Consider the following 24,394-nt stretch of genomic DNA (forward strand, 5'->3'; position numbering starts at 1 on the left):
GGAGCCAGAAAAGTTATGTATTGGCTCTCTATCAGTATACACAACACCATGATTGGGCACATACAGGATGCCAAGTCCCCCAAGGAGGCGTGGGACACCTTGGTAAAACTCTATGAAACGAATACCAAGGCACGAAACAGTTGAAGAATGAACTTCATACTGTGGAGAAAAAGAGTATGTCTGTGAATGACTATGCATTGAAGATCAAGGGTATTGTGGAATCCCTAGCTTTTCACATTTATGAATTTCCATTCGCAGTGGTTGAAGTTACGTAGAATTTAAGAACATTAGAATAAAATAAGCATTGAATATCTTTAGAAAATATGAAAAAGGCAAATTTAGATTAAAAAAGACAAGAGAGAAACCAAATATAATAATATTAATTTTCACTTTTTCGGGATTTCAAGAGGAGAGAGAAAGCCCTTAAAGGGCCCATTTGGAGCCCGAATTTCCCCCCTAATGTACCTGAGTATGCTCTTAGCCGTATTGAAGTGTGTCTTCCTCGAGGCCTACAAAAATTAACTCACCAACTCAAATATGGCATGGTGATATGTAAATAAAGCTCCATATAATATGCATGTATATAGTAGGGTCCCTTCCAAAAAAGACCACTTGTATCTACATCTAATTTTTTATTCTGCTCTAATGGCACTGATATTGGCTTCCAACCTATCATCCCATAATTGGACATCATGTCCAAAGCATATTGCCTCTATAAATCCGATCATGTGATCTTATCACCTCTATACTAATATCGGATTCCAACCTAACATCTCATACTTGGACATCATGTACAAAGCATACTGGCTTTGTAAATCCCATCATGTGATCTTATCACTTCTATACCCAAAAAGTATTGTAGTTCACCCAAATCCTTCATTTCAAACTTTCTTTTAGGAGCATCTTCATCTCATGAATGCCAACATTATTGTCCCCTTGTGAGACAACCAAGTCATTAACATAGATGATTACTAGAACAATACGCCTATCTATAAATCCCATCATTTGATCTTATCACCTCTATACCCAAGAATTACCATAGCTCACTCAAATCCTTCATTTCAAACTTTCTTTTAAGAAGAAGCTTCACCTCATGAATGTCGATGTCACTGTCCCCTATGATAATCAAGTCATAAATATAGATAACTACACATAACTCCCATGTATCATTTTTGGCAATGGAATCCAATTCTAAACACATGGCTAAAACCCAATTGTCATCATCCAAAGCATCAAAGTGAGAATTCAGTTCTTCATTCAGTGCAGTAGGGAGACAGGGCTGTGTCGACAAAATGAGATCTATGTCTAGAGGCAACTTGTGTCCTGCCGCAAGGTTCAAGTTGCTTGCTGTCGCACAAAGTAGCCGAAGCCAACGCAAAATCCATTGAGAATCATGAATAGATGCATCCTCTTCAATTAATGCATCACCCAAGGCATCCGAAGTAAAGGGTTGATGATCCGGAGCAATAGGGATACTTGTGAACTACTGAATTTGTCGATGAGCTACAACAACAAAAGGTGGTTGAGCCAAAGACAAGGCAGGCTCATAAGAGTTAGCACGAGTACCAAACAAAGCCAGCAATGTATCAAATACATCCGAAGCATCAATTGATGGTTGTAGCCAACAAGAAAGCATGGGTTGAGATGAAAATTCATCAAAGATGACATCTCTGGATACAATCAGCTTTTGACTAGATGGAACATACAGCCGATATCCTTTGCTTTCACTGCTCTACCCCATAAAAGTATATTTCAAAGCCTTTGCTTCAAGCTTATGTCTGTGGTGTGTTGGTACATGCACATAAGCCAGACAACCAACTACACGCATATGAGTAATGACTAGAATTCTTCCATTCCAAGCTTCGTAATAGTCAAAGATTTCAAGGCTTTAATTGGACAGCAGTTTAGTACGTAATTGGCACACATGACCACTTCAAGCCAAAATCTAGAAGGCAGATCCTTGATTTTGAGAATACATCTGGCCATTTCCATGAGTGTCTGATTCCAACGTTCAGCTACACCATTCTATTGTGGTGTATTAGGAGTAGTACAGTTGATGAGAAATGCCATGGGATAGCACAAAGGCAATAAACTCTTTTGACAAATATTCCCACTCTCTACCAGTATGTAATGTCAATAGCTTATGATTGCAAGCATTTTCAGCAAGAGGAAGAAACTGACGAAAAGCTGAGAAGGCATATGACTTGACTTTCAGACCATACACCCAACAGAAGTGTGTATAGTCATCAATAAAAGTCATGAAGTACAGATGTCCCCCCACTGAAAGAGGGAGCCCGCATAGGACCACACAGATCACTGTGCACTAGCTGCAATGGGCAAGTAGCAGAGATAGTGCCATCTTTTGGAAAGGATTGACGATGCATCTTTCCCAGTATACATCCCTCGCATAGATGCTTATGGGGGAGCTGCATAGGTAGTAGCTCATGAACCATAGCTTGATGTTGTAACTGCAGAAGAGATGGAAAATTCAAGTGACCAAACCGAGCTTGTCAAAGCTTAGTGTCATGCTGAATCTATGGCATGGAAATAGTCAGTGCATCTGCATGATGATCAATACTCCTTTCATTCATGTCAAGCTTGTATAGGCCATTGCATAGTGTACCATATAAGAGAAGCGCATCTGAATCTATTCTATCGTGATGAATGGAACATCAATGATTAGAAAACTAAATCTTCAAGCCAGCTTTTGCAGGTGCTAATACAAAAATGAGATTCTTACGGATTTCGCATACATACAAGGTGTTAGCAAGATTATAAGGATCTCAAGAGCATGAAGTCAATTCCACATTGCCAATGTGTTTGATGGCATAGGATGCATTGTTAGCATAGAAAACTTGCTCCACCTGACGAAGCAAGGTAGAAAATAGCTTCTTACATGAAGTAATGTGCTTAGTGGCATCAAGATCAAAGTACCAGTCAGCATCTACCAATGATAGACAAGAGGTAGGCAGATCAATGCATGTTACTGTCAGTGCATAGCCATCATGTGCAAAATTGGCTTCCTCTGCATTGTCACTTGTAGTGGTAGTAAGTCCTTGTTGTTTCTTCTTTTTTCTCACTCTCCTTCTTTCGACAGTCTTCTCCTTCTTTCGACAGTCTTCTAAAACATGACTCGATTTTCGATAGTAATTTCCTCTCTTTCTCATCTAGCTCCTCTTTGGGCTTTGGGTTATCTGACAAGGCTGGTGCTTGGCCCTTAGGCTTAGCACAAGATGGAGCCCCAAATTTGCCATTGCCATGATGGGAGGTAGAAATGCCTGATCGAAGGTAAGCATATTGTTTTTATTGGAACGAGATTGCTCTTCCTAAAGCAGGAGAGCCACTAACTCATCAAAAGTATACAATTTTTGAATTGCTCTTTATTAGGAGACGAAGTGTGGTATAAAATCCCTGATATGACTCTCAGGAAGGCCATTGAGAATGGTAGAGACAAGAGAAATATCCAGAGTAACCTCATCAATATTGATGAGCTGTTCTCATAGATCCTTGACACGGGTCAGAAATGCATCCATAGATTAACCCTCTTTCAAGTGCTCCAAGTCAACCTTTTTTCGAAGATAGGCAACTCGGGCTTCATTGCGGATCTGATATAGAGAGGCAAGGACATCTAATGCACTCTTAGCAGAGGAACGTGATCAGATGTGAGGAATAACTTTCCATTTGTAGGAGAGGGAAATAAGTTCATGTGCCTGTGCATCTTTGGCATCCCATCTGAGTTGTTCCAATTTAGGAGGAATAGGTACATGCTGTACACTACCACTGGAACCAGATTCACTAGTTCCAACAATGGATCTAGAGGACATGTTGAGAGCATGCGGGCCCAATAGGCTAGGTGTCAGCACCAGATACATATAACCATAGGTTCTTAGCCACCAAAACATGACACATCATATATACCCACATGGGATAGTTGGTTCCATCCAACTTGTCCTCAACGGACAACATGCCAAACAATTCATTGGTGTTTTTGGACATGTTGCACAATAAATGAATTTACATACTGAAGTGTATCTGACACATAGATTACTTGCAAGGGAGTCAAAGTACTTCAAATGTCTGTAGAGGGATGTGCAAACTTACCAGAAGCAGGTTCTGTTGAATCGACATGGGGGCGGAGTTAGATGGGGAGGCAGTAGGTTGGAATCAGTTGACCATAAACTGACGTGGAATTAGCAGGTCTGATGCTGACGTGGAGTCAGTGGGTCTGAAGGTGACATCACAAGCTCTGAATTGACGTAAAGTCAATAGGTCTGATGCTGACGTGGAATTAGCAGTTTGGAGTCGGCAGATGTGTAATCTGACTCTACTGAAAGTAAACCTTAGCGAGAAAAGTAAACCTGGCCAACTGTAGAATTTGGGATGCAAAGCACTGTGACTACTGATATGAAGATAGGAAATTGAAGACAAAAAAATTGACTTTTGAATGTAGAGCAAAGTGTTGAATGCTGAAAGCTACGCTAAGAGCTACACGCTAAAAGTGGAGAGCTAAGCACTAAATGTTGAAGACTGAAAGCCAAACACTAAATGTAGAAATCAAAGGATTGAGCTACAAATAAAGAAATACTGACTGACACAGTTAAATGAGCTAACAAAGAAAAATCAACTAATGCAAGAGTCAAATGCTCAAGAAGAATGCTGAGAAGCTAATAGTTCAAAGCTGACAGACATAGAACTCCAATGTCAAAAGAAAGCTGAATGAATGAATAGCAGCAACAACAGCAAGAGTAGTATCAACTGAAAACCTCTGTGAAAATCTAAGTTAAGAGCTAGTGCAAGGGTGAGCTGTGAATGTACAGTAGTATTAACGAAAATAACACCAATGTACAAAAGAAGGCAAAACCATAGATCTGATTGAAAGTGTGTAGAACAAGATCTTACCGAGAACGTGCAGCAGCGCTAATAAGATGAAGGTCACTAGGAGCGTCAATAGAATGAGAGATCTGAAATGCTTGCTCTGAAACTTGCACCGGGATAGTGTTTGGCGGAGAAGAGCTATTGGCTGAGAAGCCAAACTCTAAATCCTAGGCACTGTCTTCAAGACAACACTGCTTTGATACCAATGTTAGATGTGAAAGGAGATGCTCAGCACAGACTCATAGACAAGACATGCACACAAGCTCAGAGAGCAACAAAGACAATAGCGATAGCTGGAATGTACACGATTAGATAATGAGCATGTGGAGGACAATGTACTAGTAGTCCTTAGAGGGCTGACATGGTTGACAACACACTAAGGGTGTGTTCTCATGGTGGGGAAAAACCCCTGCTAGCACAGGATAAAAAGTGCATGTGATTATCTCTGTTAACACACCTAAACTTCTTGGAGACAGAAGGCTAACAGAGAAGAGCTCTATGCATGCATAAAGAGTACGCATACCATTATGCATGCAGAGAGTATGTTAACTCTATGCATGTATAGAGTATGTTAACTCTATGCATGTATACCATTATGCATGCAGAGAGTATGCAAGCTCTATGCATGCTCTATACTCTATGCATGCTCTATACTCTATGCATACTCAAAGAGAGCATACCATTATGCATGCAGAGAGTATGCAAGCTCTATGCATGCTCTATACTCTATGCATACTCAAAGAGAGCATGCCTAGAGAACTTTATGCATGCATAAAGAGAGCATGCACCAATAGTGCAATAAATAAATAAATTAAATGTGCCCACAGCACCTGGTGGGGGTGCGTCATATGAAAATATGATATGTTTAAGGTTTACTCGTTAGAGAGCTTTCTTGCTTGTGGAGAGCTTTCTTGTGTCTAGGCTTTAATTAAAAAAAGCTAAAAGCAAAAAACAAACCAAAATAAACAAGAAAACATTAGCTTATGTAAAAAATTTAAAATCTAAAAAAACACTATAGAACTTTTAAAAAAATCTAACCTTAATACATAGGGTACTCTTACCTTCTTGCAAGGGAGAGAATGAGGGAGATGAGGAGCCTGCAAATCAAAATAAATCCCAAAACTCAAAATAATCCTCGAGGAGGTCACTATATAAAATTCGTATACATTGCATGTGTTTAAGTCCTATATATAAAATCCCTTATCTCTGAATTCGATATTAAAAAAATGAATCCTTTTTCTTTATAAACTTACAATTTTTTTTCAAAATCTTTTAAATAATACCCTTATGGAAATATATTAATGTAACTTTATCTCAAAAAAAGAAATAAAAATTTCCTTCTATTGAACTCTTGTGCTATTTCACATATCCCTCAAGAAATAATCTTAAAAACTTGTAAATCTCAACAAAATCCTTAACCCTAACAAATAGTAAACCCTTCCTTGCTTGAAATGGCAGATCTACGAGAGGTGAGGGAGCAATGGGAAAGAGGTGAGGGCAGGATGGGCAAGTGGTGAGAGAGGCAAGGAGAGAGAGAGAGAGAGTAAGGCAGGAGAATGAGCAAAAGAAAATCCTAAGATAGTCTCGAAACCTAAAAATCCTAAGATTCAAAATCTGCAAAGAGCAAAACAACTAGTTAGCATTAGCTATATTAAAAATTTATCTAAACCACAAGATTAACAACAGAATGAAAAAACCAAAATTAGTAACTAAAGATTTGTAAACTTTGAATAATAGGAGAATGAAAACTGCTAATTACCTTTTGCTTTTCCAAACTAGTCTCAAAATTAACAAAACACAAAGCTTTAAGACCTACTAGAGAAACAACAAACTAGCAAAATATAAAAAATTAAAATCCAAAAAACAACAAATTTTTTAAAAAGATAACATAATAAAAAATGTTTCTTTAGACAATTGTGAAGTACAAATCTTCAGACCTTCAAGACCAACAAAACACAAACTGTTTTAACTTGCAAAAAACTTGTCGAAAAGAGAAAAATCTAACATTAGTGCAGCATTAAACTTATTTATACAAACAAACATTAAAAATTTGAAAGCTTCAAGGTAGAATGAATAAAATTTTCTTAGTGTTCTCAAGCTTCCCAAAAGTGTAAGAGAGTGCTATAGTACTCTATTTGCACCCAAAAAATACAAGAAAAAGGGTAACTACAAGGGAGCATGAGAAATTAGTATTATCTCACTGCGTTTTTGTCTAAATAAAATAAAAAGGGAAACTACAAGGCAACATGAGAAGTCAATACTATCTCACTAAGGTTTTGTCTAAATAAAATAAATTTCTACCAAAATATAAAAGCTGACTGTAAAAAGTTTCCCCAAAAACAAAGAAGAAGGGCTAACTTCATAAACGTTGTGAAAAATTGGTAATATCTCACTGACCTTTTGTCCAAATGATATGAAATTTTAGGAGAAGATGAATGTACTAAAGAGATAGTTAACTGTAAATTTTCTTCAAAAACTAAGCAAGGAAGCATGAGATATGGCAAGATCGAATTTTGCAGAGAAAAAATGGAGAAAAGTAAAAAAGGGTGAAAATTCAAATTATGAAAAGTAAAACAAGGAAAGAAATTCATAATTCACAATGTACATTGATATTTGTGACAAGAGAATATTTTATTGTGAGGACTTCAAGGTACATCTGATATTTCTCAAGGTACATCTTACATGGGAATATTTTATTTGGCGAGGAAGGGTGAAAAATCAAAGCATGAAAAGTAAAAGAAGCAAAGAAATTTGTAATTCATAATGGACATTGACATTTTTGACATGAGAATATTCTATTGTGAGGACTTCAAGGTACATCTAACATGGGAATATTTAGTATGACTTGAAGGTACATATGACATTTCTCAAGGTATGTTTGATATTTCTCAAGTTTTTTAGATTTGGTCCCAATATTATATTTCACTAGCTTGATCTTGTAAGATAGAGTGGTAGGAGATTCCAAAAGATCTATGTTACGTCGATCTAGAATCCCAGCTCTCTCATTGGCTAGCCCATTCTTTTTTTTATACTTTCTTAGAGGGCCATTTTTAGAGTCCAAATTTCTCCTAATGCCACCATGGAATGACGTTCTACAAAAACATTGCGCACATAGGAGAATTCCTTTATATCCTGAGGACTTTACAAATTTCTTTCACCAAGATGCAATGTAAAAACACCAAGTGAGAAGGTTTATGTTGATGGCTCACAACACACCCCCACACACCAAGTGTTTTTGTCCTTTATCAATGAAGGGAAAAAATTTTACAATGAGTAATTAAATGTTTCACAAAGAGAAAACACCAAGAACTTCTGACTTTGAGATAGCTCAACCAAAGTGTTGATTTTTTTATTTTTTTTTTAAAGCTAAAATGCCAAAGATGGCATGTTGGGAGGCCAAAAATGGCCCAGGGAGGATTTTCCCCCCTAATTGAGCCCACCAAATCTAAAGCTTTCTTCTGTGATGGATTTTCTCACAACTAAGCGTTTGCCTCCACCATTAAGGTTGCCCAAGCACCACAATAGATAGCTCTACTCAAGAAAGTATGGATGAGATCACCAAAATTAGCCAAGATCTGTCTGAAAATGCCTTTGCAACAGTAGTGGGTCATTATTATTTTTGCACAAAATGCCAAACAAAGTTGCGATTTAATCAGCTGAATGGAGCACGTTTCTGCACAATTGGTGTTAGCCACATATTAGAGATTGTTGAGCATCATGGGATTTTTTTATAGAGCCTAATAGTGCTCGAGATGACTAAGTATATACCCCGCAATCTCCAACTAGTTTTCTTGCAAATTAGCGCTAAATACCTAGTCACTGAGCTAAATTAGCTTCAAATCAGGATTTTATTTTTTTTTTTATTTTTTTTTTTTTGAAGAAATCCACTCAAATGCTAAAACTAGCACTGAATTTTTGCACTTCTCAAGCCACTACTTCAGTTCATACACTTCTCAAGCCATTGCTTCAGCCTAAGATTTATAGAAGAAAGCTACTCTAATGTGCTAAAACTAGCACTAAAGCCTTCCAAATGATGGAGTACACCAAGTTGAGCATTTTTTCCATTACTCTTTGCACAAATTAGGAATTGTAATTATGCATGCGTAGTAGCTTTAATCCAATTTCTTTTATGTTTATGATTAGCATTACTAAGTAAATCTCATCTTTGTGTTAGAGAGCTCTCATCCACTCCAATGGTTGAGTAGCTCTACTATGTAAGTTAGATTTTGATATGGTACCACAGCTCGCTTCTTGGGAGTTCTCTTCTCATTGAGTGTATGTGGGCATTGTCAGTTACTCTATGGGTGTCTATTAAGGTTACCATCGATTCTCTTCTTGTGTTATTTGACTTAGTGGCAAGATGAAGTGAGAGGGTGAGTACTTCAAGTCCTAAATCTCAGTGTGAGAGTGGGTTTCATAATCTTTGTGATTATCTAATGATTCTCAAGTCTATGTATGTGGCAAGTAGAGAGGGAAAGGCACTTGTGAGAAGGTCTCTTTCTTCATCATGTTTTGAGTGGCATAAGAGAGGTTGAGGATTCTTCTAATCATTCTCTGAGTGAGAGAGTCAAACATCATCCCTAAGTGAGAGAGGGAAAGATTTGAAGCCATGATTAAGCAATTACATGCTTAGTCACAAGTGAAACAAGCATAGATGAGGCTTTACACAATTATTCCACAAAGCAATCACAAATTTCTCATTAATCAATAGAAGTACATGATTATGTAGGCTCATCAAGAGCTTTCCCATGACCTTAGTGATGATGTCAAGGGCATGGCATGTAGCCATATCTAGATCTATACTAGTTTGATTCCCCTTTGGACCATAATGAAGGACAAGATCGTCTTGTGATTAGACTTCCATAGATGAGAATTGGTGTCATTGAATTTTTTATCATTACCAAATGGAGGTATCAAACTTCTGTGTTAGACTAAGTTGTTGTTCAACAAAACTTTAGGATAAATAGCACATAAGAACTTATCCAAATAGTGCGTGGTGTGGATGAAAAAGAATATATAGGACATGAAATAATGAAGTAGCCATAGCTCGACACTTGGCATCACTATATCTTCACATACGATGGTGCACTAAGAGGTTTGATGGTTTAGAGATAGCTTATATAAAAAAAATTTACACTGACAATACTAGAGTAGCCCATTCTCCATGGAGTAGGTAGACTTCACTCTTAAACACCTTGTCCTAACATTACAAGGCTTGATGGACTATAGATAGCTTATATAAGATTTTCAAACACTACTAAATAAGCTACATGCTAGAGTGGACCATTATCCCATGGTGGTCTACAAGGAGTGTGTAGAATTTACTCTTGGACACCTTGTCTAGACATTGCAAGCCCAAATAGGGTCTCAAATGTCCAAGTGAGGTGGAAAAACTACATAAAGTCTCTTGTAGTTCTTACATCATGGATCGTTACACCAAATATGAATGTGGCGGACTTATAAGATCTAGTCATGGCCACCCTATACATATAAGCCTATACAAAGATACTACCAACCCCTTCTCCATGAAGTTCATTTGTCATCACTACGAATTTACTCCCTAGTTCTTTCATTTTTGGTTTTCTTACCTTTGTATTTGTCATGTTCTTAGGAAATGTGCTTTTAATAATGCTTTATGATTTCCATGGTGGGATACAATTTCCATGTTTATGGTACTTATTAGATTTGTGCTTCTTTTCATGTTTAGGGTGCTTACTTTTCAGATTCGTGCTTCTTTTCATGTTTATGGTACAACAATGGAGGCCCAATTATCCTGTGCAGAGTTTGATGGCTCCTTCTTTTCAGCACTTGGTGCTGATCATCAAGTGCGGATTCCATAATCCCATATACTATCATCAAGTGGGGATTCCGTAATCTCATGGCTTGTTACAGTGGGAATTGTTGGAGCCCCATTGGCCTCATCTAGCTAGCATAAGAACAATTGCCAAGGTTGGGATGTGTCCATGTGTGATGTGTGAAGGCCAATACATTGGGAACTGTTGGAGCCCCATTGGGCTCATCTAGCTGGCATAAGAAAGGTTTGGAGGTGTCCATGTGTGATGAGTGAAAGCCAGCCTTAACAAGAAATCTCAGGGATTTAATGTAGTGGTGTGGACAGCAAGCATTTCGAGCTTTTACTAAGTTCGTGAGGTGTAAGGGCTGCTTGATTGATACAAACCCAGCCCACCAACCTCTATGTAAAGGTGTAGGGATACCAGCAGATTTCAGGCCAAAGGGTTGATTGGGAGCCAAGCAGGTGGTCCCTATCTCTTCCCTTAATCTGAAGCGAATTCGTCATTAACGCATGCCCTAATCATCAGTATTTCCCACTAAGCAATTTGCCACACATAACTTTCAACTGCAGAAACAATCAAAATTCAAACTATCAAATGGGCTCAAGAGTACAAGGGACTTGATTGGTATGATTGGTAGTGGTGGAGGAGGTTCACGCACATGTATGTCCACTACAATTCTTCTACTTTCCATGTCATTGTTTTAAGGTGAAACAAATGGGCTCTCCTATGCAGCTGCAAACCAAAGACCAGCACAAAGTTGGTGCATTGCTACCATGCACCTAGCAAAGTGGTCACAAAGATCATAGATCTGGCATCATCCCCATGACACTTTCATCACAATACACTGGGAGGAGAAGACGATACTTGAATTCATGTGTTTGACATGTGGTTATATAGGAAGGCGAGGCTGTTTACTTCTATTTTTTCCTTGCTTTGCTTGTATACAAAAGAGGGAACTTAGCTTCATCTCCCTCAGATGGGGTAAACCTTCACTGCAACTAGTAGCTCAAGTAGGCATGTCCAACTGGAGGCTTAGAGGACCATCAGTGTCTCCTGCATCAAATCATTGAAAATGGCTCTCTCCACTTCAAGCACAACTATCTCGATGTCAATCCCAAGATCGTGCCAGCGATCTTTCCCAGCAAGATCCTTTGCTACCAGATTCCCCAGCGTATCCTGAGCCTCATAATGCGAGCAAGAAAGCTTACAAACCCCAGCCCACACCCGTCGCACAAGATCTTTCCCAGAGGGCATCACAAGGCCTGTTGATTTACACGGATTTTTCCACCATGTGCGACAGTTCACTTGCGGTCCTAAAACTTCAAGTAAAACTTCATTTACTCTGTCAAAGAGAAGGTGCCGGGTGTGAGAACCCAACACCCCTCCCTCTTCTGTACATGCTGCACTATTGATCTCCCTGGCTTTATAGTTGTCTTCCATATTTTCAAAGATGCAAGAAGCTAGGGGCTGACTTGGTGCATGCCACCGGGTCAAAATGGCAGCATTGTCCCCAGTAAATCCAGATGCAACAAGTAGATTCATTACATAAAGCAGCTCGGGCTCTTTTCCCTTTGGATAATCTATCCCATATACTGACAAATCAGAATTTTCAATATGACTTGAGAAGCAATCTGGCCCTGCCATGTCAAGATCAGCTAGATCTGAATATAGATTATTGGTTGTGGATGGGTTCTCATCTGTGAAGTGACCATCTTCTTCCTGATATGCTTCTGGGTTTGACTCTGCCTCATGATCAAGAAACTTGAGGAGCCGAAGTCGCATCCGCAACTCTGCATTAGATACAAGTAAGAGTGGAACAGAATGTTAGAACCAGTAAGCACATAGTATTGCAAGAAGAAGTCTACATCTAACATTCCCATGGGGGGTGTAGACAAAGATGGGTAAATTTCGACCCAGACAAACAAATTCCAATGCCCATAGAACATATCACACAAGAATAAACAAATCGATGACTATAACTCACTCACTCCCTTGCAATTCCCACAACCAACCCGGGCCCCCAACACCCTCCCCCTCCCCCCCCCAACATGAGATCCTGGATTCAAGTCTGCACTGCAGCACCATCATATGGCTTACAAATGGCAGACAATGACGTTCAAAATGCCTTGCTCATGCAGGTTCTGTTATATGGAGTAGAGGTGTATGGAGGAAGCAAATCCAAGAAGACTTAAAATAATTTTGAGAAATACAGAAAAAAAGGTTAGATAAGTGTTTTGCATGCAACTATGCTGCCGAAGACCATCAAAAGCAAACTCTTGACATCATGCTTGACATGAGAGTTCGGGTGTTGGCATCACTGTGTTCTTTTGTATCGTGTGATTACAGTTTAGAGTCCATATCACTGTGACTAATGGCATCACCTCCATCACTATACGAAGGGGGGTTTGTTGGGCATTTCGGAGTTAGTTGATGTGAACACCCTCTTTGGGTGTGAACAACTCTTATTTGGTTTTGGTCAAAAGATAAGGCTTGATGCCCATAAAAGCATGTACTTGGGTGATTCTATTATAATGAGCATCATTTGAGTTGTGCAATCTCTCTTTTGTTTTCTATCGCATCTTCCTCTTCTTTTTTTCGTGAAATGGTGTTTTATATTATATGTAAAAATGTACATCAGCCACATGGCTCACACAAAACCTATGGCCCCAAAAAAACCCCCACAAAAGATCCTCTAAAGGATCATGACCATGCAAACCTGTACACTAATAAGAAAGCCTCCTAGCCAAATAAGCCTCCCAGATAAAAGCATCAAAGATGAGCCAGCCGAGCCGCCGTAGACAATAACAAAATAACATCTGCATCCAGTAGCTGAGCTGAGAGAAGAGAAGAAAACTGCCAAACCACCAAACTGCGGATACGTAGAATGTGCCCATGTATTCCAGACAAGGAATCAAAGATGAACCCATTCCGTGTAGTCCAAATATGCCAAAGTCCTGTCCATCTAAGGAAATGGAATATCACAAGGTGACTGTCCGAAGTAATGACTTGAGGACAAATCCCAAATATCCACTGATGAGCCGAAACAGTATACCTCTCTACTGCCTCCCAAACGCGAGAGACAAAAGACCAAATCTAATAGGCCACTGGACAACTCATGAACAAATGCATAACTGTTTCAGTGCATGTCGTGCAAAAGAAGCAAGAGGCCAATGTAATTTTACGACGGCTGAGCTGATCCTGTATAGGTAACCCTCCCACCAACATCCTCCAAATGAAAACCTTACCTTGGTAAGGGAGTTTGGACTGCCAACCACGCATAAGAGTTTTCTGCCACCATGATTTAGACTTGTGCATTGGCCTTGGCTGAAACCCAATCTTTCTCTGATACGAGCTTATGATAGACCTGGTTAGCTGAAAGTAATATCAAGTCACCAGATTTACATAGTGCCCAATCAAGCCAAGGCTGATCTGCAGATGGCCGAGGCAATGGAGTAAAAGGCTCAACTGCATGCATGATGTCAACCCATAGTGGCTGAAATGTCCGAGGAATCCTAAAGTGCTGCCGAATACGACGAAACGAATATGGCTTGTCACGACCAGGTATCACAGCATCTCGGATTCTAACCAAGCCTAACCTGACCATGCGGTTGAGTCGTATGCGTGAAGCATCCCTGTCTAGCCAAACAATGACACGCGACTCCACAAATGTTTCGAACTGCAAAGAGTTCAAAAGTAGTCTTTCATGACCAGGATCCCACCGAGCCAATAGTAGAACTTCATGCCAAGAAAGGAGAATATGCGATAAAATGTGAGATGAGCGAATACGGACAGGATGAGCCGCATTCACAATGTCCCACCATGAAGCCTGCACACGTGTCCGTCCATGTGACAATCCCTCCAACTCAATCAAGTCACGAGCCATAAATACCCAAGGCTGCTGCTCTGCAGACACATATCTTGAAAAAGCGCCCACCTACGCACCACCATATGCAAGCGGACATCCAGTAAAGCAGCCCCACCCATTCTTTTGGGCGTCGTAATGTGATTCCAAGCTATCCATGTTTGACCCATAATATTTCCTTGCCTCTTCCACAACATAAACCGAATGGAAGCAACCAAACGGAGAAGAGATTTGTGCGTCCAAGGTAGCGGAAGGCAAAAAATAGAAAATCATGCTAAGCAACCTTAACCCTCACGTGCATAGGCCACCCTTGAGCTTTCCAATACACAAATTTATCCGAGATCCGAGCAGAAATCCAAGCAAGAAGCGCTTGGGGGTCCACATCCACACCCACCCAAGATGACGAACAATGTCTCCTGTATGCACCACACGGCCTTGCCACCCTAATGCCTCAAGATCAAATTCCATGCATACAATGAGGGCTGATTTTGTTGAATTTATTTTCAACCCAGAAGCCAATGCAAAATTATTCCAAGCTTCCATTACTCGATCTATATTGGCTTTTTCGGCCGTGAGAAACATAAAAGTGTCATCCGCAAGGGCTTGAGCAACCAATTGCTTGCAATGAGGGAGATGCAAACCAACCACTTCACCATGCGATGCCATAGCATCTAGGCGAGATAACATAGGATGAGTGGCAATGGCAAAGAAAAGAGGGCTAAGAGGACAGTCCTGCCGGAGAGAACGGGTGAGAGAAATACCATCCGAAAGTCCTCCATTGAGCATAATCCGCGTGATAGAGCCAGAGCCAAGTAAATGCACCAAATTAGCCATTTTGGGACCAAAGCCCATGGCTGTCATTTCTTTTTCTTTCTTTTTTCTTTTCTATCGCATCTCTATCCCTCTCTCCCTCTTGCTCTCTCTCTCTCTCTCTTAGGACTGTTTTAGGACTGTTTTAGTCCTTTTTGTCTTACTTTTGATGAGACACCATTAGCTGTGTACTATGTTTTGGTCTCATAGGCCACTTTGGCCTTTCGCAGACGTTAATATATCTTTCTTTCTTTCTCTCTCTCTTACCTCTGTAGACTAACTCGTAATGGTTTGAACCTCCATCTCTCTCTTTGCACATGCTCTACTCTTGGCACAATGAATGCTAGCAGCACAAAGGGGAGGTGACAGGCTAGCTGTGGGGGGATTATATATATATATATATATACCTAGATGAATCCAATAACATGCCCAAATTGACCTTATAAGAAAGTGCAATTTATAACCTCATGGTAGTCATCCACAAGACAATAAACCATCAACTCCATCATGCATAGTATGGACTGGATACTACGACATCCCCACTGACGTCATCAATGCCCAATAGTGGGTGAAGAACTTGGTATCAATATATGCTCCCACACACACACACCCCATGCGCGCACACACACACACACACGTAAGAGTATACATTCATACAAAGGTCTGTGTGCTGAGTTTCTGTGAGAGCTCCGGAGATACAGGGCAGACTTAGCGATAATAATGAAGCCTAGCACTAAGGATCATAACAAATAGAAAGAATGTCTTCACAAATGCATGTTTGAGCAACCTAGTGTGTTGCTTGTAAGGGTGGGTGACAAGACCCCAATGTTAAGATCCTGCTAATGTTGAGATTACATTTGCTATTAACCAGCAATAGGAGTATTTGTGACTAAATGTCTCATAAAGCTGAGAAAGAAAAGATATGGGTGCCTTTTCCAAGGCCTAGCAAGCCTCTTGCCCCTTTGAATAGCCCTTCATTCGAGTGCACACCTTAAAAAATAATGGCATCAAGGCTAAAAGGCTGCCCATTGCCCAGGTTTCAAGGGCCAGATCTCCAGTTGTTCCATACTAGTGACTGTATTAGCAGAGTGAAGAATTTGGGCCATGCAGGGTTCATACTAATGCCATTTTAGGCCATGTAGGGTTTTGGGCCATGTAGGGTCCATACTAGAGGCTTTTGTCAAGAGTGAAGCTTTTGAGTCCAATGAGTCCAAAAGGCCTAATGTTATAAAGCCTCGATCTTTTAAAGTTTTTTCATTGGATGTCCAGCTGAATGTGAAACTATGGGCTTACTATATAAGTGGCTTTTTGCCACTTATAGATGCATGCACATACACATGGTTTGGATTGTAGAATGTGTGTATCACAGCCACAAGGTTTTGTGATACTGTGCAGGTCCCATAGACCATACTTCGGTGTGCACAGAACAGTAGTACAATCTTCTTCTTCTCCTCCTGTCTCTATCTCCCCTTGTCATTGTCACATCCACCATCTATCCTAGGGTGCTATGTGGACATTCTCCTTCATCTAGGACAGAGGATACCTTTCCTAATGGGCCAAGAGCATGTTGTTAGCCCTAGTCCAAGGGGGGACAAGTCGCCAAGAGACACCATGTAGGTCATTAGGGTTTAGTTCAATTGTGCCATGGCGGCACAAGTCTATGTAACCCTCCTTGCAAGATGTAATGTTGTACAAGCCAGACCGAACACTTCTTAGACCCATGGTCAGGTGTTTGGGAAGGCCAACTCAAGTGCCCAGTCCTTGTCCAAGTCCGGACAAATATGTCGTGCCATATGTGAAAACCATTAGGGTTAATGGTGACTAAAAATGGTCAAAAGTGGGGCCATGTGTAACATGGGTGCTTGGGGAAGCGTGTTTATGAATTGATTGATTGCGATAGCGCCTAATCAGAGACTTAACCCATTTGGAAGATACTTCTTCTTCATGCTCAATACATAGTAGAGAGAGATGACCTAATCTACCATGTAATATATACAATGTTGAATAGAGATACTCAATGGTAGCATTGGTCGCGAATGTTGGTGTGTTGGCCACCAACTCTACCAACCCTAATAGTAATGTCCAACTAAGTGTGTTCACACAAAACCCAATAATCTGTCCACACTTGGCTGCTCATCAGGCGCCTGGACAATATTACAATGAACTGGCACAAAAGCCATTTCAACCACATGAATCCAGCCACGTACTCGTCATCTAAGGTGGCCAATGGATAGAAGCATGTCCACGTCACTCTGGAGAGTGTGCACATGACACCATGGCTGTGGACAGCCCATGGGCATCCTTCAAGGTGGACCAGTTTGGGATAGTGGACCAAAAGGAGGGGCAATAAAGTGGCTTAAGGACACACCTTTTCATGAAATCATGGCCAACCCTAGCTAGCATTAGTGCCTATATATAGGGCATATCTGGGACAAGAAGGCATCTTATCTTAGCTATCCTGTGGTGGAGCATACAGCTCTCAACCAAGGGGCAAGAAAGGGAGGCAAAATCATTGCATAAGGAGGGTGACCAAATCAGCAAGCGAGGGGCAGCCGTGTCCAAGGATGCCGGAAAGCTTTCAAGAGAGGAAGCAGTATCGGTGACAGAGTGCCCAAGTAAGGAGGGAGAAAACAATACTAGGCTTGGAGGTGATCCAAATAGATAGAGGACAACCCATCCCAGAGTCCATTCCAGTTTTCGCGGACAAAGAGGAGTCAACAAGTGAACTTCAGACTTTTCTCATTGAGGAGGAGGATGAGATCAGTGATTTCGCAATGGTATCTACCATGCTGGCTGAGCATCCAAAGGAGGAGGGGCTAGTTCTGGTTCCCGTAGTTCCCGAGAAGATAGTAGTTGAGATATCATTGGAGACAATATGTCCAGTAGCCATGCTATTGGAGTTCAAACTTCAGACGAGCATAGAGTGAGTTCACGAGAAGTTCCATACCAGTTGGAGCAATGGAACATCATTCGCACACGTGCTGCAAGTTAAGCAGGAAGGGATGACACATGCATTCTATCTTGATGTGGTGTGGACATGCTTCTATCCATTGGCCACCTCAGAGGTCAAGTACGTGGCCAAATTCATGTGTTTGTAAGGGCTATTGTGCCAGATCATTGTAATATTGTTTGGGCACCCAATGAGTAGCCTAGTGTGGACAAAATTATTGGTTTATTGTGTGAACACACTTAGTTGGACATTATTATTAGGGTTGGTTAGAGTTGGTAGCCAACTCACCAACATTAGACACTATAAATAGGAGTCTAGGCTTTAGCCAGTCATACATTGATCTCAGTTATCATTGAGTCATTGAGAACTCGAGAGCAGTGCTACCATTGAGTATCTCTATCAGGACTGTGCATATTTCATGTTAGTAGTACATGGTAGATTAGGTCATCTCTCTCTACTGTATATTGAGCATGAAGAAGAAGAAGTTTGTAGATGGGTTTAAGTCTCTGATTAGGCGCTAGTCGCAAACAATCAATTCAAGCACCCATGTTACATTGGGCAACCTCACTTGTTAATATAAGGACTTAGCACAAGTGGAGGGCTTTTGAGTTTTGTTGAGGTTTCGCCCCAACACCTATATTAAGCACAATTTGCACTCTATGCATTGGCAATTTGGCAGCCCATGCAAAGTGGACAGAATATCAAACGGGATGCAAAGTCTCTTTTCCTCAATGGGCCCCAAGAGCGTCAATGAGGAGGTGTATATAAACCTTCATGAGATTGGAATATACCCAACCTTACAAATGATTGAGAGGATAATTGCACTTATTTAACAACAAACAAACATAAGCAAAGAAAATGCTGAAAAAAGTTTTGCAAAGAATACAAGGATGAGGAGGGGAGGGAGCGATTGTTGAGCAGATGTGGGCTTTCAAATTTTCTTGTAAGTGGCTAAGAGAACGACTGTGTGATGAGCAACACAGTAGATATGCAAACTATTAATTTAGAGCCACTATACTCTTCCACATGACCACAAATGATTGTGCATATTGGAACAAGGCCAAATAGGGATTGACAAAAAGAGGACTGATATGCTTACTTTGATTTTACCCTAACCAGTTTAAAAGTTTTTACCTTGTAGCCCAGAGCTAATCTCTGTGAAGTCCATGGGACTTGCTGACTCCTCATGAAAAGGTGCATCCAAAACAGACACCGGACTGGGCTGTTCAGATGGGTCTTTGCTAACTTCGGAGTTGGTGCTCATAGTTCCATCACTTGCTAGTCTCTTCGGGCTTATTGATGGACTATGCAATAAGCTCTGCCAAAGTTTGAAAAAAAAAAAATCAGCTTGCACGTCTGACAAGAAACACTCCATTGCAAAGCACAGCCTATAAGAATTGTAGAAAAAAAAGATCAAGAAGAAAAATCACTTACGTCAGAGTCTTCCACAATCTCTATGCGTTGATGCTCAAATTGAGCTTCTCTCTCTTCACCTTCTGATACCGTAGGCCTTCTGGAGATGGTACTGCCGGTGGTAGGCAATCCCATCTTGGAAGGCTGGTTAGCAATACCCTTGGCCCCAAGCAAATCTTCTGCCATAAGAGCAGCCTCCAAAGAGAGAAAGTTTTCCAATGAAGACACAGACGAATCACTTTCGAGGATTGGTCCGATGTCATCTATCTGGCATTGATTTTTTTCACTTTCAGCACAAGCATCTCTAGTTGACTCCTGGGTAGGAAGCTCTTTGCATGCAATGGTTACTTCATCCACCTGTTTGTTACTGCCAGTTCGTTTCCTGCTTTTAGAAAAACTACCCTTCAATCCCAAACCTTTTCTGCTGAAGATGGATCGCCTTGAGGGCTCAACCCGGCAAATAGTTGCATCACCTGACTCGATTGCATCCACCACCTTTGTCGTACCTGCTACGAAAAGATCACTTACTTGCATTCCTGGATCCTCCCCTTGGAACTCCTCTTGGCTTCTACGAAGAGATGAACCTGTGGGAGCAGATCTTGATCTCAGTAATGTTCTACACATCTCACCTTTGCCTCTCTCTTCATTTCTTGCATAGGCATCAGCTTCTGACTCACAAAGGGAATGAGTGCTTGAATCACCATCAATATCCGCATGAGTCAGTATAACTCGATGATTTTGGCTTACATTAACACCATCTACACTGTGATTGCCTGAAATTCTCAGGTCATGGGGAGGGCGGCCATGGTCGCCAAGATGACGACTCCTTTCTAATACAGCATTCTGGAGCTCTGGTAGCCATACATTGGACCTTTCGGCATTCAGTGGTTTAAGTCGATCAAGGGCTCTTCTCTTTTCTTCTTTACTTCCATGTATAACTTTCGTATCAAGGGTTGGATTCTGGCTTGAGGATTTTAAGCTGGATCTGTTTACATAATCCCTTCCTGACAGCACACAACTCTCTCCGTTGTATCTACCTGTAACCATCAAGTCTCTGGTAACATTCTCCCTAACCTGCCTCGCTATCTCTCGAGCAATCTCTCTTGGATCCTTTGAAGGTTTGTAATGCTCATTGACACTAGGTCGGGTTTTCCTCGAACATTCTCTGTCTTCTTCTTGCTGAAGCCTTTCCCTAAGCTCATGAAGAACATCCATACTGTTCTCTTTGATGACCTCCATTGTATCAAAAAAATCCTCGGGAGACCTGGGGCTGTTTTGGGATAAAGACATCAAGTTCCGGACCTTGCTGGGGCCCGGCTTCAGCACTACTATTCTAGTGGGTGCGTGTTGGTGCTCGGCATTGCTGCTTACTTTATATTCGATGCTCCGGAGAGAGACCGGGTGCTTCTGTTGAGCTTCAGTCAGAGATGGTAGTACAAAGGACCCACCTGAGATCTTTTTTTTAACCTGGAAATCTGTTACTGAGCTTTTCTGATGGCTTTTCACTGACTCTGCAGGCTCTTTCCCCCGAAGTTGAGGCCTGATGCTGTCTTCTGGCGACCCATTTGCATGCCTTCTTTTGTGTTTTGCAAGTTCTGCCACATTTTCAGGCACTGGGTTCTCTTCATTGTTTCGCAGATGCCTTGCAAACAGAGAGTCTGGCTCTTCAAGAAACCTTGCAAAGAAATCTTTATTAGCCTGCAAGAAATCTATGGCATCCATGAACTCCTTTGATTCATAGAGCTTCTCCTGTGGACCACTGTGCTTTGACAAAAGCCCTAGCTTAGCTTCACTCAGCTTCTGCTTAATGAGCATCTGCTTAGCAGTCAACTGTGAATCCAGATCATCCAATGCCTGCATCCGTGAGTGATTCTCTGAATTCCAGTTCTGCCATGTTTCAAATTCTTTTTTAAAATCTTTCACATGTGAATGGCTTTGCAATGATACAGATTCAAAGCCTGATGTGTACTCTTCCCGATTGGATCTTTTCGAAGCCGAGAGGTCGGACACACTGCGAGTAGGTGGAGGTTTGGCATTTTCCACACTTGCCAGGGGGCTGTGGGATAGCAATTTGCCATGCTGGAGCATTTCTGATGGCAAGTTTTGTACAAGGCTCTCCATACCTCTGTGTGCCTTCTGCTCTCTCTTTGAATCACCCGGTAGCGCCTCAAGTCCCATCAACCGTGCAACCACGCTAGGAGCTCGGTTCTTTGTTTCTGCCTCCCTTGTAAGCTCCCTTGAGATCTCTTCAGCTATCAGAGCTTTGATAGGAATTTCACTTAGCCTCCTGGAAACTGATGCACTCTTTCCAAACTGCACGCCACCACAGAAAAGCACATTTCAAGTGATGCAATCGAACCCACAAAACAAACAAACCTTATCAAAATTTTGTCAAAAAAGCTAAAAAAAACTTACCTGAATCTCTCCTTTACTGCCAGATTTAGACTTGGATTCTTCCATGCCATCATTTGGGGTGTTTCTGGGAGGCTCAACACCTGCAAAAATACAGCACGCCCATTTGGCAGTTACAGCTACCCAACCAGAAGAAAGCCATGGCAATTAGACACACGACGCAGGCGGATATACATAGTATAGCATCCCATGTTCAGTTTCTCTTATATACACTTCATATACCTGGAATATGATGCATAAAGACCCAATATACACGTATTGGCAAGCATTCTGTGTAAAGCAGCCAGATCCAGACGATGATCGACAGCAGACAACCATGGGATGCAACCAAGAAGTATACCGTTCAATACATGCAGGCATGAGATTGCTTGAAGGCTAAATACAAGCAATTCATAAACATTGCTTGAAGCTAAGACTCGATGCATACATTTCATGAGAATGGCTGAAGTACTGCATTTCACTTCATAAGAAGGTAAGAATTTGTCTGAAGCCCACAGGCGTATAGCCTGGTGTTCGCCTTCCAGGCTGTGAACCTGGGTTCAATGCTCGCCATTCTAGAATCAAATAATAGGTATCTTACAAAAAAAAGTATCTGAACTGTGCGTAAGCTTCATATGACTCCAATGCAGGTGAGCAAGTGCTTGAAAACCCAATCACAAACACATATGACTTCAAATAGAGATAAGGAAAAGTGTCTTAGGTTTACAGATACACGCAGCCCATCTTTGCTGTCAGATGATCTGGCAACCAGCTGCTCATGACGAGCAAACAAGCCCATAGATTGCCCACCCATCCACATCCTGCGGAGCATTTTCGTACTGGACAGGAAGGAACAGTTGCGAACAAGAGAAGGCAATTAGAAGGGGGAGGGCATGCAGCTGTGATGAGTCTGTTCATGGGATATTTGACCAAGGGGTGGGGGTGGGGTGGAGTTGGAGGAGCAAAGAAAAGCATAGAATTAGACATGTTTGTTCTGCCCTAGGAAAGAGCAAGGAAAAGTACAGAATTAAGGGATTCTGTCACATACAGGGGTTGCGCGGTTACCTGCTCCATACTTCTTGTCAGTGAGCAGCTTCCTTCCAGCCAGAGCTTGGTTGAAATCAAAGAGGTGAGCAATGCCCCCCATGCAGCCAGGCCTGTTTCTCCTTCCAGGAATGCTTGATGGGCTGCTTGCCATCACAAGAGAAAAGAGAAGAGATGGGTTTTATAAACAAAAAACCACAAACCAAAAGAGAAAAGAAGTTGAAGGAGACTAGTATGAGACTACTGTTCCTGAAGTCCTTGTTGTTCCTAACAAAAAGGCTTGGGAAAAAAGATATTAAAAGAGGGCAAATCCCAAACACAGCTCAACTGCAGAATAGGACCCAATTCATTTTTTTCTGCTTTTCAAAAGACCCAATGGATCCCCTCTGCTTTACCAAATGACACACACAATTCAAAAATTCTGTTGTTTCAAAGCACCCAAATCAGCTTTTTCTTTTCTGGCTGCTTTGAACAAAATACATTTTCTGATGTGTGATGAAGCTACATTTCGAGCAAAAAATGATGAAATGGGTTGAGAAAGAAAGGAGCTGATCCGGGCGATTGCAGGGGGGCGAAAGCAACGAGATAAAAGCAGGCAGAAAGCTGCTCGGAAAGCAAGAAGACCAGGAAGGGGGGCGAAAAAAGCAGGCAAAAAGCTGTGTATATGGGCTTCAAGCTCGAGTTTTTTGAAGAGCCGAACCTGCGCCTCTCAAAACAACACCCAAAAATGATGCGTTTTTTGTCCCTACACTTAGCATGGGCTTCCGCCAAATTTAACCGTAGCCCTCAATTTCTTTTGCGGCGATCGTTTCAAAGGATTTCAAAAAGAAGGAAAGAAATATAAAAAGCTTGCCTTCCCTCTTTCAAAATTGCTCTGGGCTTTCAAAATGCAATGGCCATTGAAAGATTTTTGCGTTTCGGCAGAGCCTCTCTGACGCGCTGGTGTGCACTGTGAGTGTGTATGAGACCCACGTCCCGTGCTGATGATGAATCTCTCAGAACCCCTGACGTCCGACAAAATTCTCTAGCTCTGCCATTATGGAGTTGGACATTAACCATGCTTTGGGGCCTTTAACCATGCTTTGGCCCCTTAATCATGCTTTGGCGCCTTTACCCATGCCTAACCTTCACATTATCTAAATTTAGCCCCCAATAGGCCACCAAAACATCAGAGTTTAGATGAACTAACTTGTCTCCCATCCCCTTTAAAAGACTTGTGTTGAGTAGTAATCTCATCTCACCATCAACAAATCA

At 41.3% G+C, this 24,394-nt stretch overlaps 1 protein-coding gene across 2 annotated transcripts; it reads right to left on the reverse strand.

Moving 5' to 3' along the window:
* Positions 1 to 11,227: 11,227 nt before the first annotated feature.
* On the reverse strand, positions 11,228 to 24,128 carry LOC147633165 (uncharacterized). 2 transcript variants are annotated; one of them, XM_086806194.1, is made up of 6 exons: positions 23,994 to 24,128; positions 23,162 to 23,283; positions 22,121 to 22,200; positions 19,727 to 22,018; positions 19,427 to 19,610; positions 11,228 to 12,460 (listed from the first exon to the last, which is right to left on the reverse strand). In XM_086806194.1, exons 2-6 carry the CDS (start codon positions 23,241 to 23,243, stop codon positions 11,703 to 11,705), a joined length of 3,396 nt encoding a protein of 1,131 aa, XP_086662320.1. In that variant the 5' UTR covers positions 23,244 to 23,283; positions 23,994 to 24,128; the 3' UTR covers positions 11,228 to 11,702. The 2 variants fall into 2 exon arrangements, with proteins under 2 accessions (XP_086662320.1, XP_086662319.1); XM_086806193.1 differs by lacking the exon at positions 23,994 to 24,128 and having other exon boundaries at positions 23,162 to 23,952.
* Positions 24,129 to 24,394: the final 266 nt, after the last annotated feature.

This window comes from Cibotium barometz, chromosome 12, assembly GCF_041138505.1.
Source record: "Cibotium barometz isolate CiBa-2024 chromosome 12, ASM4113850v1, whole genome shotgun sequence".
In the NCBI taxonomy this organism is placed as follows: domain Eukaryota; kingdom Viridiplantae; phylum Streptophyta; class Polypodiopsida; order Cyatheales; family Cibotiaceae; genus Cibotium; species Cibotium barometz.

Coding starts and splice junctions, on each gene's coding strand:
- LOC147633165 (XM_086806193.1), bottom strand. CDS start 23,294: ATGGCAAGCAGCCCATCAAGCATTCCTGGAAGGAGAAACAGGCCTGGC. Junction 22,201..23,161: donor TGACAAGAAGTATGGAGCAG/GTAACCGCGCAA, acceptor GTATTTTTGCAG/GTGTTGAGCCTCCCAGAAAC. Junction 19,611..19,726: donor AGATTGTGGAAGACTCTGAC/GTAAGTGATTTT, acceptor AAACTTTGGCAG/AGCTTATTGCATAGTCCATC.